The sequence below is a fragment of the Sciurus carolinensis genome, unplaced genomic scaffold (assembly GCF_902686445.1).
Source record: "Sciurus carolinensis unplaced genomic scaffold, mSciCar1.2, whole genome shotgun sequence".
Lineage (NCBI taxonomy): Eukaryota > Metazoa > Chordata > Mammalia > Rodentia > Sciuridae > Sciurus > Sciurus carolinensis.
Genome location: NW_025920158.1, coordinates 475313 through 491265, shown reverse-complemented (window position 1 = coordinate 491265; position 15953 = coordinate 475313). Strand labels below are relative to the sequence as shown.

Here is a 15953-nt window from a genome sequence, read left to right as displayed (position 1 = left end):
CCTTGAGGAAATGGGCCGTGGTGTGGCTACCCAAGAACAGTGTCAGGGACATTCAGGGGGAAGTTCAGCTCTAAATACAGGGGCACCATCATTACTCACTACTCCACTACCTAAGGGTAGTCTCCTGGTAATTGCCTGGGGTCTTCCTCAGGGCTATGACACCAATCCTCCTACAAAGGTCTGCCTGGCCCTGCCATTGCCCTTTGTGGAGCCACATTTCACTCAGGGTCAAAGGACGCCACAGCCAGGGTAGAGAAACACTTTCATGCCACCATGATGGAAGGAATGGACCAGTGACCTCCTCTCTCCCAGGGCTGTTGCAGAATGCAGGGTGAATTTTGGGGTGGCCCAGGCAGAAACCCAAGAGACTTTGGTTGTGATTGCCAGGGCACAAAACACACTCAGAGGGAAGACCAATGATAGCCGTGAGAGCTCCTGGCCTCCAGAGGCTCAGTACGCCTGGGATGGAGGAGGACACCTCACTCAGCCAGGGTGGCATGGGAATGGGCCCCTGTACAGCACCTCCCTGGAGGTGGAGTGTGCTCCATCCACATGAATATCGCTTCTACAGCGAGACCCTCGGCACCCTGTTCAAGGGGTAGGAAGAATCTCGTGTTGCTCTCTTCCTCCATGTGCACCAGCATCACCAGCATTCTCCATCCCACACAGTGCAGCCTGCATCCTGCATCCTGCATTCTATCCTTTTCTCATCTCCCACCATGACCTGTCCCCGCACTTCTGGTCTGCACACTGCCATGTAACACACAGACTCCCTCACAAATGGGGGTGGAAATAGTCACGCTCTCCCTCAACCCAGGTCAAGCCCTTAACAGTGACCTCTCTCTTCTTTATTCCCATCTCTCTTTCCTGACCATTGAAAAACTCCCAATTCAAGAGGGCAAGAGTGGCCCATGGTATGGGATTTGTGTTTGCTCCTTGCCCTGGGATAGCACAGGGGACACCTCTTCCGCCAGGCTTACCAGGAAAGTCTTGCCATCCTTTGCACTCTGGTGCTCCAGTCTGACATTTATGAGGCAGCTGTCTTTCACCTGTTTCTTGGACCGGGGCCATGAGCATCTGCCCGTTATGTATCTGATGGCCCTGGATTTCTTCATGTGTTTTGTGGCTGTCGGGTTGGGCCTAGCCTTTTGAGAAGAGATGTGACTGGAGGCTGGGCTGATATTACACTCCATGGCTGAGGCCTCAGAAGTTGATTCTGACAACTGTGGGGGATGGAATATCAGCAAAGACCAGAAACTGATGAACACCCCCACCTGTGCTCATGCAGGAGGAAGCCCTGCCAGCCCGCTTACCAGGATGCGCTGTGAATCCCTCTTGGTCTGCTCCTCCAGGTGGACCTGTACGAAGCTGCTGTCTTCTGCCTGCTCGTTGTAATGAGGCAGTAGGGAACTGCTGTTGGTGACACTATTGGTACCGGAGTCCTTGCTTTCAGTGGCCTGGGGCAGTGGTCTGGCTGCCACTGAAGAGCTGCTGCTCACAGCTCATGGTATCCTGGGAGTCACTGTAGAAGTGGACTCCAAGAACTGTGGGGGATGAAAACATCAGCAGAGCCCAGAAACTCTCAGTCACCCCCACCTGTCAGGGTGCTCTATGGGCATTCTAGAACATATGTCCAGGAGCTGAGGCTTTTGGTCACCCTGGTGGATGTGAAGGAGCACCAGGGGTAAAGAGCAAGTAAGGTGGGTGTTTACCTCCTTGGTCTTTCTGTTGGCCCACTTCCTGGTGACTCTTTTCCTGAGGACAAAATCAAAGTCCACGCGGGGATTGATGGCATAAAACACATTACCATCAGCAGGGATCCTCAGCACTGGATAGGGTGGGGCAGAGGTTGGAAGGTGAGTGACACCCAAGGAGTACACAACAGAACACGGCCCAAGACTGACAGCCTCTGGCAGGTCAGGCTTGAGCTCTAGACCTGAGGGCCTTCCAATCTAGATAATATTGCACCTAAAGCATCCTCAGGGACTTTCCCTGAGGAAAGAGTATGCACAGGATCTAAACCAATCTACCAGCTTCCAACAGAAAGCACCCTGGACCCCAGGACCTCTCGGTTCAGGTAGAACCTACCACAGAGACCATGCTGGAGTTTGCATCATGAATTGCCATTGGTCGCTCCTGTGTTGGAGCTGCAGTGATCACATACGGGGTTGAGAAAATCATGTGATGGTAGATGTTTTGACCTTGCACTGGAATAATCCAGTCATACATGAAGACACTAATGGGAGGTGGTATAAATTGGAGGTGTGTTGGGCGTGGACGGAGGATGTCTACAGGAAGCTTGTGCCTTCAGGAACCATTTTTTTATTTTTTATTTTTTGAATCAGCTGATTCTTCATTTCCTCCTCATCATTCTTCTTTGCATTCAGAGTTTATTCAAGCCAAATTCAATTTAAATTTATGGGAGCACAGTGTCTCAGGCAATTAGACCAATATGTTTAAAACATCTGATGAGAAAAAGAAACATGGAGCCCAATAATACAAACGATGTTTATAATAGAGAAATCATGAAGTGGGAAGAATAACACAATTATTCTTTTTTTTTTAATAACTTATTATCCTTTTTTTTATAACACAATTATTCTATCAGCACCTCTTGCTCTTGTAAACATTACTTAACACAAATGAAGAGGACTCCTCTGACAAACAACCAAAATAGCTTCTTGCTAACATACACTTACCCCCAAATAGTTAATTTAACAATGAAAAAGAAAGGAAACACTTGAGAAATTTTCAATTGTGATGACATAGAACAAGTCTTCATGAGATTACTAACTACTTTTGGGCAACTGATATCAGGAAGGTGAAAGGAAAATAAAATTGTACAGAGATCTTGTTTGGTAATGTACAGAAGTGAGAAATGTACAGGAGTTCATACCATCAATATAGGCTCCTTCAGAGAACTGAACAATGCATATATTCAGTCTGTTTCTTGTTATATTCTTGTTCTCTGTGTTTCTCGATCTTGTGTTGTTGTTGTTCTCTTTCTTCTACTTAATGATGTTCTTGTTCTTCATCTTCTACATCTGGGTGTGGTCTTCTTCATGTTCTTCTTCTTCATTTTTCCCTACTTCAACTCCTTTTCCTTTATGTCCACCTACTCCTCTTCTTCTTGCTTCTCATCCTTCCTTTATCTCTCTCTAATGCCCTTTTGCCAATCTGTGAAGTGTTCTATTGCTTCACACGTTTCTGCCAGATATGACCTCTGTCCCAAAACACCTAAATGGTGTCCATTCACACAAATAGAAAGATTGGAAGCCAGGTGCCTAAAGCAAGATTTCTTCATTCAAGAACTTTTCTCAAGTATGTGTCACTGTCCTGAAAGGCTGCCTAAATAGACAGCCAGGCATTGCTTATCTCCTCTCCCCCTCATGGATATGAAGCTTACAAAGCCTGATCAGGTCCAGGGAAGGACACTGGATAGGGGGACCCAGCAGTCCCAGGGTGAAATGATTTACACTCCCATCATTGCACTTTGTTTCTACAAATGACCCACCACACTCTGGTTATTTTTCAGGCCACAGCACTTTCTTTGGCTGCTGAGTTGTCCTGAGCCCACAGGAAGTCACTTCTCCCCACCATCGAGTGGACCCACTTACTCTTATGCTCCGACACAATCTGAAGCAGCTCAAAGTCCTCTGGATCCTCCTCATTGAGCAAGTGTTCTTGTAAGGCCCTCCGTATGACCGCGGGTGCCCTATCCTGGCAGGTCACCTGATCAGGGTTGGAGAAACTCATCAGAGAATGAGTTTTGGAGTAGCCACCCAGAGCACTTGGTGACTGGTCAGTCATTCAGGAGACAGCTTAGCTCTTAAGATAAGGGCACCATGTGTTATCATGCTACCTGGGGCCTTCGAGAGTTCATGTGGGATCTTCCTATATGCTTCTAGCCCCATCTTGGTACAACAGTCAGGTTGTCCCTGCTATGTCCTTCTGATAAAAAGGGTGCAAATACCTAACAGCCTTTCTAAAGACACACTTGGCCCAACAAGATGGGAGGAATGGTGAGTTTGCTCCTGTATCCCATCTCTGCTCTGAGAATCATGATACCTTTGTAGGTAGTCCAGGCAGGACCCTAGACCCCTTAGTTCTGACAGACAGGATATAAAACAGACTCAGCAACTAGAGTATGCTTGTGACTCTTTTATGATAGCCAGGAGACTTTTGGACTCCATGGCCTCATTCCTTGATGTGTTGTAATGTGGTATGGACCCCACTGAGGCAATGTTTGAACAGGACTTCTCTGTCACTGGACACATGGAGAGTTAGGGCTTAAACCCCACATCCAGAAAAATTGTGCAAAGGGAGCTGCTAGCTCCCTATTTAGGTCTGTGCAAAGTATGACATATGTTTTCTTGAAAAACCCCAGTTGTCTGTGACCTGCAATAACATAAACTCATTATGCTAAGGAGGATCCCTTCCATTCCACATATGCCTTCCAGCACACAGGAGTTATGACTGCTGCATCCTCTGCACAAACCTCCAATGGTCCAACTCACTCTAGACACCAGGCTTCAGAGTGCAGCCTGCACCCTATGTGTTCCTCTGACCTCATCTGAGCAAGCACTTACCCCTGCACTTCCATACTGCAAACCCCACACCCTGCAGGCCCACTCACACCTGGAGCTGGGGCATGCAGCTGCTCTCCCTCATCTCAGGTCAGTTTCTTAACACTGAGCTCTGTCTTCATCATCCTTTTCAATCTTATTTACCTTCCAGAAGCTCTAATTCATGAAGGCAGGCCTAGTCTAAGCTATGTTCTCTGCCTTCCCCAGTGAGGGCACTCAGGGGATCCCCTGCTGAATGGCTCACCACGATGTTCTTATACTCCATTCGCCTTTGATTTTCTAGATGGACATGAATGGAGCAGCTGTCTCCCACTCGCTGGTTGTACAGAGGTATTGTGGAGCTTGGAGCAGAGACCTTGGGGGTACTGGACTTGAGCTCTGCCTCTGGCGATGGTGCTGCTCCTTCACTGGCCACAAGAGCAGCTCCTTGATGAGACTCTAGCCCTGGGGTGGGCATTGGAAGTGAGTCTGTAGCTAGAGGAGAAAAGATTCCAACATGACAGACTGGATGTGAGCTTTGCAAAAACAGACAATCCACACTGTCTCCCACGAAGATCTCAGCCCCTGAGCCCATGCTGGACCTATTCCCAGACAGGGGCATGGCCTGAGTGGAAAATGGCTTCTCCTTGTTCCCAGCTCAACAGCAGCCATACACATTCCGCCCTCTGGGACCAAACTCTGACCTATTAAGACCCTTATGTACACACCATGGGCCTCCTGGAACTCAGGCTCTGCCTCACTGGACTTGCCATCCTCCAGCTGTGCCAGCAGGTGGTGTGCTTGGCACTCCAGATTCAAGCCACCCATGTACAGTTGAAGGTAAGGCAGCAGCAGCTGGAGAATCATGAGGCCTGGAGGCTGATGGAAAGCCTCGCTGTACTGCTCCATCCAGGTACCCGGGTTGATGGGCACGGCACTGTGAACAAGCAGGTGTGCAGTCAGCAGAAGCCTAGACGCTCTTCCCAACAGCCCCCACCACCAAAACTGGCCTTGGCAGCCTCTGCCTTACTGTCTCTGCACAGGCCAGTCCACAACAACCAAGACACTGTGGCTGTACACAGTGACAGGACAACTCACTGTACAAAAAACTTACAACCTGGCAGTTTACTAAGATGGAAACAGCAGCCCTCACTTTTGGCCACATTCCACCTCATGTTGACGATGGTCTCTTGGTCTACTGTGCTCATTGGGGTAGGACAAGATGCAGTCCTGTCTAAAGGAGGAACGGATGGTGACACATGCAGATAACCTACTTCTGATACCATCAAACGAGACAAGATAGCAGATTTTTACCACATTTTCAACTGAATTGTCATAATGCCTTTCAACGTGTCTTCCCACAGTGGGTGCTTTCTGTATGTTCATTCAAGAGGGAGACCAAACATCTACTTTGCACATATCTCACTGGGCATGGGAGCTTCCAGCCACCAATTCCTGTCTGGCTGTAACTAAGAAGGGAAGTTCTGTAGCACTATGGAATCTGGAACATCCTTTCTAAAGCAAAAGCGCTTTCCCCAAGGCCTAAGGAAAGTCAGGCCCCTATCACAGAGCTTCTCCATGCAGGAAGGGAACAAACAACCAGAAAGAAACCCCAGGGCTCACTGAGCCTGCCTGGAATTGAGCTGAGTACACAGCCTCAAACACCAGAGCCCAATGTGTGTAGGCTGCTCCACACACCTCTGTGGACCAGGTGGTGAGAGAGGGTGATTTATTCTGCCTGAGAAGACAAGGTAACTCCCCACCGCCACCCACTGGGTGCTGACAGTATATTATGAGCTTGGTCCTCTGATCCCCCTAGGTCTCACAAAGCGATTGGTTCTCTGAGAGATACATGACTTCCTCAAGACCCAAGCATGAGGTGATGGTACACTTGGTCTCAGAGGTATGGTCTTACCTTGGGAAGAGCAGCTCCAGCACCTGCTGGCTGGTGATGAAAGCTGAGTAAATAGACCTGAAGGTGCTGCCCCAGTCGGGGTTCCTACCAAAAAAGACAGGCACCAGCTGGTTCATGAGCTCTGCCTCTCTGTTACCTTCAAGGGTCTCTATCCCACAGGGCTCATCCGTGTTCGGAACCAGATCATTTTCACCCTGGTTTGGGACCAAGAATGGTGGGATCAAAAATGGAAATGGTAGCAAACAGAAAAATGCTTTATCCCAATATAATGAAGTAACATCAGAGTGGGACAGTTCTCATTGGCGCACACACACACACACACACACACACACACACAGAGCCAGAGTGTGAGTGGTGGGCCATTCATGAGGGATCCTAAATGAGGGCCTGCTCTGCTCACCTGTCCTGTGCTGCTCAGTGTTGCTGTTGAGCTTCTCTGGGAAAGTGTCCCCAGACTCTGGCGTCTAGGACGAAACCTCACCCCTTCTTCCCACACAAGAGCACGGTGGTCCCCCTGAGATTCCTGGGGGCCTAAGGCTCGACATTTTTTGAAACAACAAGAGAACATCCTTCTCACTCCAGTGTCTCCAACAGACTGAGCTTGGATGGGTTCGCTCAGTGAAGTGGGTGCCTAGTTACCAGGGTTCCATGTTCCATTTGATCCATCGTCAAGGCACTGAGGTCATGTCCTGTGCTGCCTCTACCCGAGCCTCTTATTCACACAAGACTTCTCCCAAAACCGAAAGGGCTTCTGATTGCTCCCACCTCAACCCACATCAAGTGCACAACTGAACACATGTTAACCAACAACTACACCCACCAGACCCTACCCACCTTGGCTCCCAATATAGTTCCAGCGTGAGGAATCAAATCTGAATTCACAAGCAGATCCTCGTTCTCACCAGCTCTATGACGCTGGACCAAACTTTGTGCCTCTCTTGGGTTCCCCAGTGTCCCCAACATTTCAGGGTATGGATGTAGCTTTCAATTTCTAGGTTGTCATTGGATATATTTGCCTATAAATACCTGTACTATCTCTGAAAGCAATAGACAGGAATCGTAGGTTATGAAGGCACAAACTTAGAAACGGTACAATCACAAGAAGGGGACAGACAAAGAATGCACCCCAACTCAATCAGGCTTGTGTCCCACATAGAATTCTGGACAAGGTTGGTCTGGGGAAGGCAGAGAACATAGCTTGGACTAGGCCTGCCTTTGTGAATTAGAGCTTCTGGAAGGTAAATAAGATTGAAGAGGATGAAGAAGACAGAGCTCAGAGTTAAGAAGCTAACCTGAGATGAGGGAGAACAGCTGCATGCCCCAGCTCCAGGTGTGAGTGGGCCTGCAGGGTGTGGGGTTTGCAGTATGGAAGTGCAGGGGTAAGTGCTTGCTCAGATGAGGTCAGAGGAATGCATAGGGTGCAGGCTAACTTGCCATCCTTTTCCCTCCCAAGCTCCTGGGTTTGCAGGCCACCCTACCCCACAGAGCTTTATTTTTTTATGTCTTTGCAATACTGGGTATTTAGAACAGGGATGCTCTCCTACATAACAAACCCTTTCTAGTTTTTCTTTTGAGATGGAGTCTCATGAGATGTTTGGATTGGCTTTGAACTTGTGATCCTCTTGCCTCAGCTATTGGAATTGCTGGTATCAAGGCATGTGCCACTGACTCATCTTTTTCTTATCATTTATGTATAAATAATTCTCTACAGTAGAAATTGCTCAAACATTATGTAAAGCATGCATAGGCTTAAATCACATTTGGCTTAATGATTGATGCTAACCAAATGCAAAGATAAATTTCAAGGATTTTGCTTTTCCTTCTAATTGTTGTTGCCATTTAATAGTCTTCTTTGAATATATCTGAATGGATACTTACTTTCATGAAGATTTGCTAAGTTTTTTTTCCAGTGCTGAGCAGTGAATCTGGGGCCAGGTTTATGCTGAGCAAGTACTGAGCTATATCCCCACACCATCAGTTTTGTTTATTTTAAAGATTTTTTTAAAGCTTACAGTTTTATTGATGTAGCCTAGTTGTAGAGAGCATGCTTAGGATGTGTAAGGCCTTAGATTTCATTCCTAGCGCATATGCATGCTCTCTATCTCACACACACAAACAAGGCTTACAAATTTATTATGTCAGAGTTGCAACAAAAACTCTTATTTCTGTTTATTTTTTGAGGTGCATGGCTGGTACATGGTAGTAATTTAAAATAACTTTTTTAAAAATGTTACAATATCTTAATGAATATTCTGTTTTGTCTGTTGGGAAATTTCTTTTGAGAAGGCTTTGGATTTAATTATTTTTAATGAATTGTTTGTTTATTTTCTGAAATTCTTTTTTCACTTTATTATGTATTTTAAAGTTATATTTCTGTGGCATGTAAGTAATTAATCGTATTTTGCAACTCTTGCCACCATTCATTTTCAGAACTTTTTTACCCAAAACTCTGTATTCATTAAACTCTAATTTCCCATTCTTCACCCCCCACTAGTTCCTGGCAACCACTGTTCACATGTTCTATGAACTTTGCTACTGTAAGTACTTGAATATAAGTACAAACAATAGAGTATCTGTTTTGTGATTCATTTATTTCATTTGGCTTAAAATCCTCAAGCTTCATCAATATTGTGACATGAATCAGAATTGCCTTCCTTTTAAAGACTGAATAGCAACCATTATATATTTGTACCACATTTTGTTGATTTATTCATCCATTGATTAAACTTTTGTAAATTGTAAATTAACTTCCCTTATCCACAGCCACAAACTAAGGCCTAGATATTTGTCTAGATCATGAAATGTTATTGTTCTGAAGGGAATATAGCCAAAGAATTAGAGGGAGCTCTGTAAATTTATCTATCTTGCTAAATTAAAGAATGAATGTCTTAATGTTAAAGTATTCTAATATGAAAACACTTGTGTTGTGCCATACCTTAAAGGTCAAGAGATAAATTTTAATTATATAAATTATGTATCAGACTGTGGCATTATTTTATTCTACTTGAGAGAATCAGTAGAGGAACAAACTCTCTTTTACACATCATCACAAAAACCCAAATTAAATGAGAACACTAAGAAGAAGAATGACTTCCTTAGAAAACGCCACCTCTAATAAATGTTACAAAGAATCTTAGACACAAATGTTCTGAAACCTTCAAGGGTAGAAGAACAAAATCATAAATATTCTGGTATTAAACTTGTGTTCTTATACATATTTCCCCTGGAACTAAAAACAAGACTAAAAAGGTAAATGTGTCTACTTGAATAATTTCTTTTCCACACAATGCATGTCTGAACATGTTATGAAACATTAATAATCAGATCTCTCAAATAGTCTCAAACTTTATTTATAGCATCATGTTGGTGAACAAAATAAGTAAATTCCCTACAAGTTACAGTAACTTTAATCCCTCCTGTTCTCATTATCACTTTAAAAAATTTTTAACCACTTTACTTTTATAATGTAAAATAAAATTTTTTGACTATGGTGTTGGATTTTACAGAATCTTAGATTCAGTGTTCATATATTTATTTTTCTTTATACACATATATACCATATTAAAGCTTGGTAGTTACCCTATTAAGCAAAATGCTTCCAAACGGTGACTTGGTATAATACTCCACCTCCCTTACAATGCACAATATTACAAGCCACCTAAGTGAAAATATTTTAATTATGATAAAGACTTTTTTACATAAATTTCCATGAGTAATAAATACCTTTTGTTATTCAACAGTCCTCTCCCTCAACAAAGAGAAGCATGAGTTAGTTAAGAATCTTCAGAGGCTTTAAGTGAACCTACCTGCTATTGGGATCCCTCCCAGACATGTGTTGTGCTGTGGTGGGAGATTCAAGTCCAAGGAAGTACTATTTGAGGTGGGGTTTGCTGTGTGTTTCAAGGGCATGATGCTGTTGCATGGAAAGGCCATCCAAGAATAGTAGGCTGCCTGGCCTGTAAAACTGAAGGAATTGTAAATTGCCCAGTGCTTCTGCAAATGAGGGAACCTTTGTGGCATGACTAGAAATGTACAATTAACAGTTTGTTCATGCAGCAGATTTAGGAATCCAAAGCCTAGAGCTTTGGCAGGTATTGTATTTGAAGAGGAGTTCTGAAGAGATGTGGGTGAAAGGGAAAGTTTGTCTTGGATGAACAATTCCTGCTCACTCAGGTCTGCTAAGGCTTTTTGAGTAACATCAAAAGGATTAAACCCCGAGTCATCCTCTGGTTGTTTATTAGAACCAAAGCCAAATGCTGCTTACCAATCTGTAGAGGATGGTACTGGGATTTTTTTCTGATGTGAAGAGACTCTGTGACTGGTGCCATAGGCTAATCACGAGATGTCCATGGGGAACTTGGAAAAGGAGGAGGCCTACTTGGGATAGGGTTGGAATGGCAAAAATTGTCAAGAGAATAATGATTGTGACTCTGTTACTGCCTCTTCAAATGGGGACCTTGTACTGTGATTGGATGAACTTGTGGGGATGCCTGGATTGGGTTTTGTTAAACCAGGTGGTGGTGAAGGTGTATCACTGTTAGATTCTGCTGAGAATTACCACAATTTCCTATACTGAGAGAATCTGAAAGTCTATCAATGGGGCTCTGCAGTGGTGTCACTTGGTTCTTATTTTTATTGACTGAACCCATAGATAATTAAATAAAATTGTAATTAACTTATACAATTCTTGAAATAATTTCTGTTCATATTATTGGTATTTACCCATGAGAATTTCCTCTTTTGTGGACTTTCCTGCCTCATCTCCCAATTCATGTGGATACATGCAGTCAGGTTTTGGACACTGTATATTCTGTAAGAAGTAACTGCAGTATTTTTGTACCTACAGATGTCTTAAGAAGAGTTCTGCCACCTACCATCACATTGTTGACACACTGTATAGCTCTTAAAATATTTTCTGACCAGATATAGGTCAGATATAAGCTTTGGCACTAGGACCCTGTGAGCCTGCATATGATGTGCTATTATTGATGACAAAATTTATGTGCTTTACCAAACTTCCCAAATTATTCTGGTTGTTTTAAAACCTCTGGGTCAGTTAGGCACTGGAACAGACTTACAAAAATGTTGAGGTTTGTTTGCAGGGCACATTAAAAAAAAAAAAAAAAACATAGTGGAAGGTAATTTTTCTGTTTTCTCTCATTTTGTTCTCATTTTTTATCCTTTGCAGTTCTTCCTGTGAGAGTGGTATACAAACTTCTGGATCTTCTGGATGTGGCTTTCTATGTGCAGGACAAAGACCATTTTCATCAGTGCAACATCTAGGCCAACAAAATCCACAAATCTGGTAGCCATAGGTAGGTGCAAAGGAAAAAGTTCATCTCACATATCTCAAGGGCTCCACGCAGACTGCATTCCACAGGGTCTTCCTTAGCATCAGGTTTTTGAGACTCTTCATGTTTATTAAACAGTGACAAAAGTTTATACTTATTTAAGGGACTGAGAGCTAAACTTCAGAAGTTTGAAGACCCACCTGCCTTCCCTCACTTTTTTCCTTAGTCAACTGCACTTGCTGCCATGTCCTCACAAGAGACCCCTGAACTAGTGTCTGGGAAAACTCTTCAGAACCAGGCCAGATTGCTTCAGCAAATCCAACATCCATGGTTGAGAAAGTTTCTGCTTTTGGTTGATTCCATAGCCAGACAGATCACCATCTTTCATTAGGGTAAGACTTCCCCTGTTTTTAATTTTATGAGAAATCTTGTTATTTCCTTAGTGTCTATATTCTAGATTTCCACCACAATGTTCAAGGGTTCTGTTTTCTTTATATCCTGAGCAATATTTCAAAAAATTCTTTAAAAAAATTTAAATAGCAGCAATGCTAATGGAGTTGAAGTAGTATTCCATTGTGTTTGATTTGCATGACTCTACTGACTGTGATGTTGAACATCTTTTGTGGTACATATTGACCTTTTGTATGTCTTTGTTATAATGTCTGCTCAAGTGTATGCTAGTTTTTCCAGGCAACCATAACAAAATACTACAGGCTGGGTAACTTAAGCAATCACTTTATTTTCTCATAGTTCTGGAGTTTGAAAAGTCTAAAGTCAACCTTCAGACAGTGTTCAGTTTTGGGTGAGGGCTCTCTTCTTGATGAGCCTCTGGTGTCTCTGAAAAACTCAATAATCCTGTTGAATCACGACAACTGAAGATCTTACTTAATCTTCATTGCAACTGTAAAGATCTCACTTCCAAATATATTGTCACATTAGGGAATAGGGCTTGAAGATTTGAAATTTGAGGGGACACAGAGTCCATAAAAAAGTACTCTACCCACATTTGAGTTCTATTTGTTGTTTTGTAGAGGTATAAAAATTTTTAAATATATTCTGGATACTAATCATTTATCAGGTACATGCTTTATGCACATTTTCTCTTGTGGATTTCCTTTGTATTCTTTGATAGTGCTCTTTGAGACACAAAAAGTTTTCACTTTGATGTAGAGTAGTGTATTTTTCTTTGTCCTTTATTCACTTAACATCCATGTCAACCAGCAAATCAGCTGTTGCAGTATCACCGTACTTATGTTCAAGTAACCCCTAACCCATAGTCTAACATTACATCACAAAGGCTATCTTTTACCTCTCTTCTTCTCATCACATACATATTGTGTCAGCTCATATCATGACAGGAAATATAAGTGCAGTACAAGAAGATATTTTGAGAGGTGAAACCACATTCACATACCTCTTGTTACAGAATTTTACTTTTATTACAATATTTTGTGTCTTTGGTTTTCATACTCAAGAAATAATTGCTAACTGCATTTTCATGAAGCATTCCCCTGTTTCCTTATAAGAATTTTATAATTCTAGCTTTTGTGCTTTTATCCATTTTGATTTAAGTTTTATATTTAGTATAAGGGAAGGGTCCAACTTTATTCTTTTTTTTCTTTATACAATTTTCCCAGACTATCAAAAAGATTGTTCTTCCCCTACTGAATATACTTGGTATCTTTGTTAAAAATAGTATGATCATAGAGTAGTCACTTTTATCCATGAATAGGATGTTCCAAGACCCGTGGATGCCTGGAACTGTGGATAGTACTAAACCCTGTACATACACTGTTTTTACATATTTTTTGCAAAGTTTCTATGATAATTTATAAAATAGCCACAGTAAGAGATTACTGATAATAATAAAAAGTAACAATGATATGATAAAATAGAACAGTTAATAACAATATACTGTATAAATGTTATGTGAATGTGGATTTCTCTTTCTCAAAATGTCCTCTTAAATCCTTCCTGTCATAATACAATACTTGTGATGAGATGAAGTGAGGTGAGTGACAGTCTTTGTGTTAGGCTATGAATAAGTGTTAGTTGAACACAAGCATGGTGATACTGCAATAGTTGATTGGATGGTTGATATGGCTACTAAGTAACGAGGGGACAGGAAATTTATATTATGAACAAAGGGATTCATGTCATTGCACAGATGATATTTTATTATGATACTCACAAGAGCATGCAATTTAAAATTTGTAAGTTGTTACTGTAATTCTAATACTGATATTTAATATTTGTGTGCCATGTTTGACCTCAGGTAACTGAACCACAGAGAGTGAAACTGGGCAAGGAGGACTAGTGTATAAGTGATTATTTCTCGACTTCATATTTTATTCCATTAATTTATATGTCTCCACCGCCTTCTACGGCTTTTTTTCTTTAGTTTGGTTTTACTTTTTTGTGCTGCTGGGGAGAGAACCTAGGGTCCTTCCTCATGCTAGTCAACTGGTCTACCAGTGAACTTCAATTTTGCTCCAATGACTATAACTTTCTTTATTTTGGAATCAAGAAACATGAGTTCTCTAAAATTCTTCTTGATCTTCAAGGTTGATCTGACCATAGGGTCCTTTGAAATTCTGTGTGAAATTTAGGAGGAAATTGTCTATTTCTGCAAAAAAGAGAAATGATTGAAATTTTGATAGTTATTATATTGAATCTGTAGATCAGTTTGGATAGTATCAATATCTTCCATTAATATCTCTTGATTTATATATTTGTTTATTCACTTTTGGGTAGCATTTCATAGTAAGAAATGTATTAGTCTTTTTGCTACTTCAGTTAACTTTATACTTAAATGTTTGCTCTTTTTTGATGTCACTGTACTTGAAATTGTTTTCTTAATTTCCATTGTGTGTGTATGTGTGTGCTGCTATACCCCAGCTCTCCCTTTTATATTTTGGATCATGACCAGAATTGCTAGATTTTATGGATTTTCAATAACTTGTTTATCATACTGATGGTTATCATTAATTTGGTTGTCTTAGGTAAAGGACTAAACATTTTTCCCTCTTCCTTTTTTTTTTTCCTTTTGCCATGATAGGACTCAGGCCCAGAGTTTTCAGCATGTTATACTGCAACTATATCCCTAGTACCCTTCAGTTTGTTTTTGATTTTGAAAGCGGATGTTACTTTGTGTCTCCTCTGTTTGGTCCAGATATGGAGGTGGCAGGTGTTGTGATCCTTGATAATTGAAAATATACTTCAAAGTGATAAGTTCAATTTTTAAGAAAGGGAACAAAAGAGTAAGAGTATAAAAATACTTTGTTTTTAATATAAGAAATAATTTTTTGTATATTCAGATTTGTGCAGTTATTATCACTAATTTTAGAACACTACAAATACCCTATGCTTTATTACTCGAGTGTACCACCTCTCTATTTTCTAATTGAGCTTCAGTTTCTATAGATTATTTTGTATGGATTTGTCTGTTTTGAATAGATCATGTAAATGGAATTATATGGTTTGTGACATTTTATGTCTGTTTTTTTACTTAATATAATAGTGAATTTTTAGATTATTTTCTTTTTACTTTTACAGACTTCATTTTTATTTATTGTTCACAAATGGAGTACAACTTTTCATTTCTATGGTTGCACATAATGTAGATTCATACTGTTCTTGTAATCATAGTCATGCCTGCTGCCCAGAGAGCTCTGAGTGGGCCCCTGGTATGGTCAGCCTAGCTCCAGGGCCCCTGCCTGCCTCGTCCTTCAGGGGAGTCTCATGGTCCTGCTGTGCTCATTCAGGCTGAGCCTGGGGACTCTCTTGCTTCACCTTTTGTGGAGGGGCTGATAGGAGCCTCTCAGTGACCTCTGACCTCTCCAGGTTGACACTGAGAGGACTGGTCATTCACACCTACTGAAGACACTCAGGACCTGAGGCTCTGATCTCCTGTGGCAGTCTCAAGTACTTGCAACCATGGAAGCCACATCTGTGTGCTCACCCTAGCCCCCCTCCCACATGCACAGCAGTGTTTGCTATTCCCTAAAATGAGATAGAGATTGCCATCACCCCTTATCCACATTCAGTTACCTACAGTCAAAAACTGCTTGTAAAATTCCAGAAGTAAGCCAGTCATAAAGAGTTAAGTAACTCTTACTACAGGATGTTATAAAATTTTCTGTTTTATTTTTGTCTTAATCTCTTACTGTGCTGGGTTTATAT

The 15953-nt window shown here is 41.9% G+C and overlaps 1 protein-coding gene and 1 pseudogene across 1 annotated transcript; both read right to left on the bottom strand.

Annotated features, from left to right (window-relative positions):
- Positions 1-1280: 1280 nt before the first annotated feature.
- Positions 1281-6746, bottom strand: LOC124974631 (ral guanine nucleotide dissociation stimulator-like). Its single transcript, XM_047537758.1, has 6 exons — positions 6481-6746; positions 5294-5502; positions 4831-5222; positions 3618-3732; positions 1713-1828; positions 1281-1457 (listed from the first exon to the last, which is right to left on the bottom strand). Exons 1-6 carry the CDS (start codon positions 6594-6596, stop codon positions 1281-1283), a joined length of 1125 nt encoding a protein of 374 aa, XP_047393714.1. The 5' UTR covers positions 6597-6746.
- Positions 6747-10272: 3526 nt separating this feature from the next.
- The window catches only part of LOC124974630 (CCR4-NOT transcription complex subunit 4-like), a 40973-nt pseudogene continuing 35292 nt past the window's right edge, over positions 10273-15953 (bottom strand).

Coding starts and splice junctions, on each gene's coding strand:
- LOC124974631 (XM_047537758.1), bottom strand. CDS start 6,596: ATGAACCAGCTGGTGCCTGTCTTTTTTGGTAGGAACCCCGACTGGGGC. Junction 5,223..5,293: donor TGAGTTCCAGGAGGCCCATG/GTGTGTACATAA, acceptor GCTGCTGTTGAG/CTGGGAACAAGGAGAAGCCA. Junction 1,829..3,617: donor GATTGTGTCGGAGCATAAGA/GTAAGTGGGTCC, acceptor CACCCTATCCAG/TGCTGAGGATCCCTGCTGAT.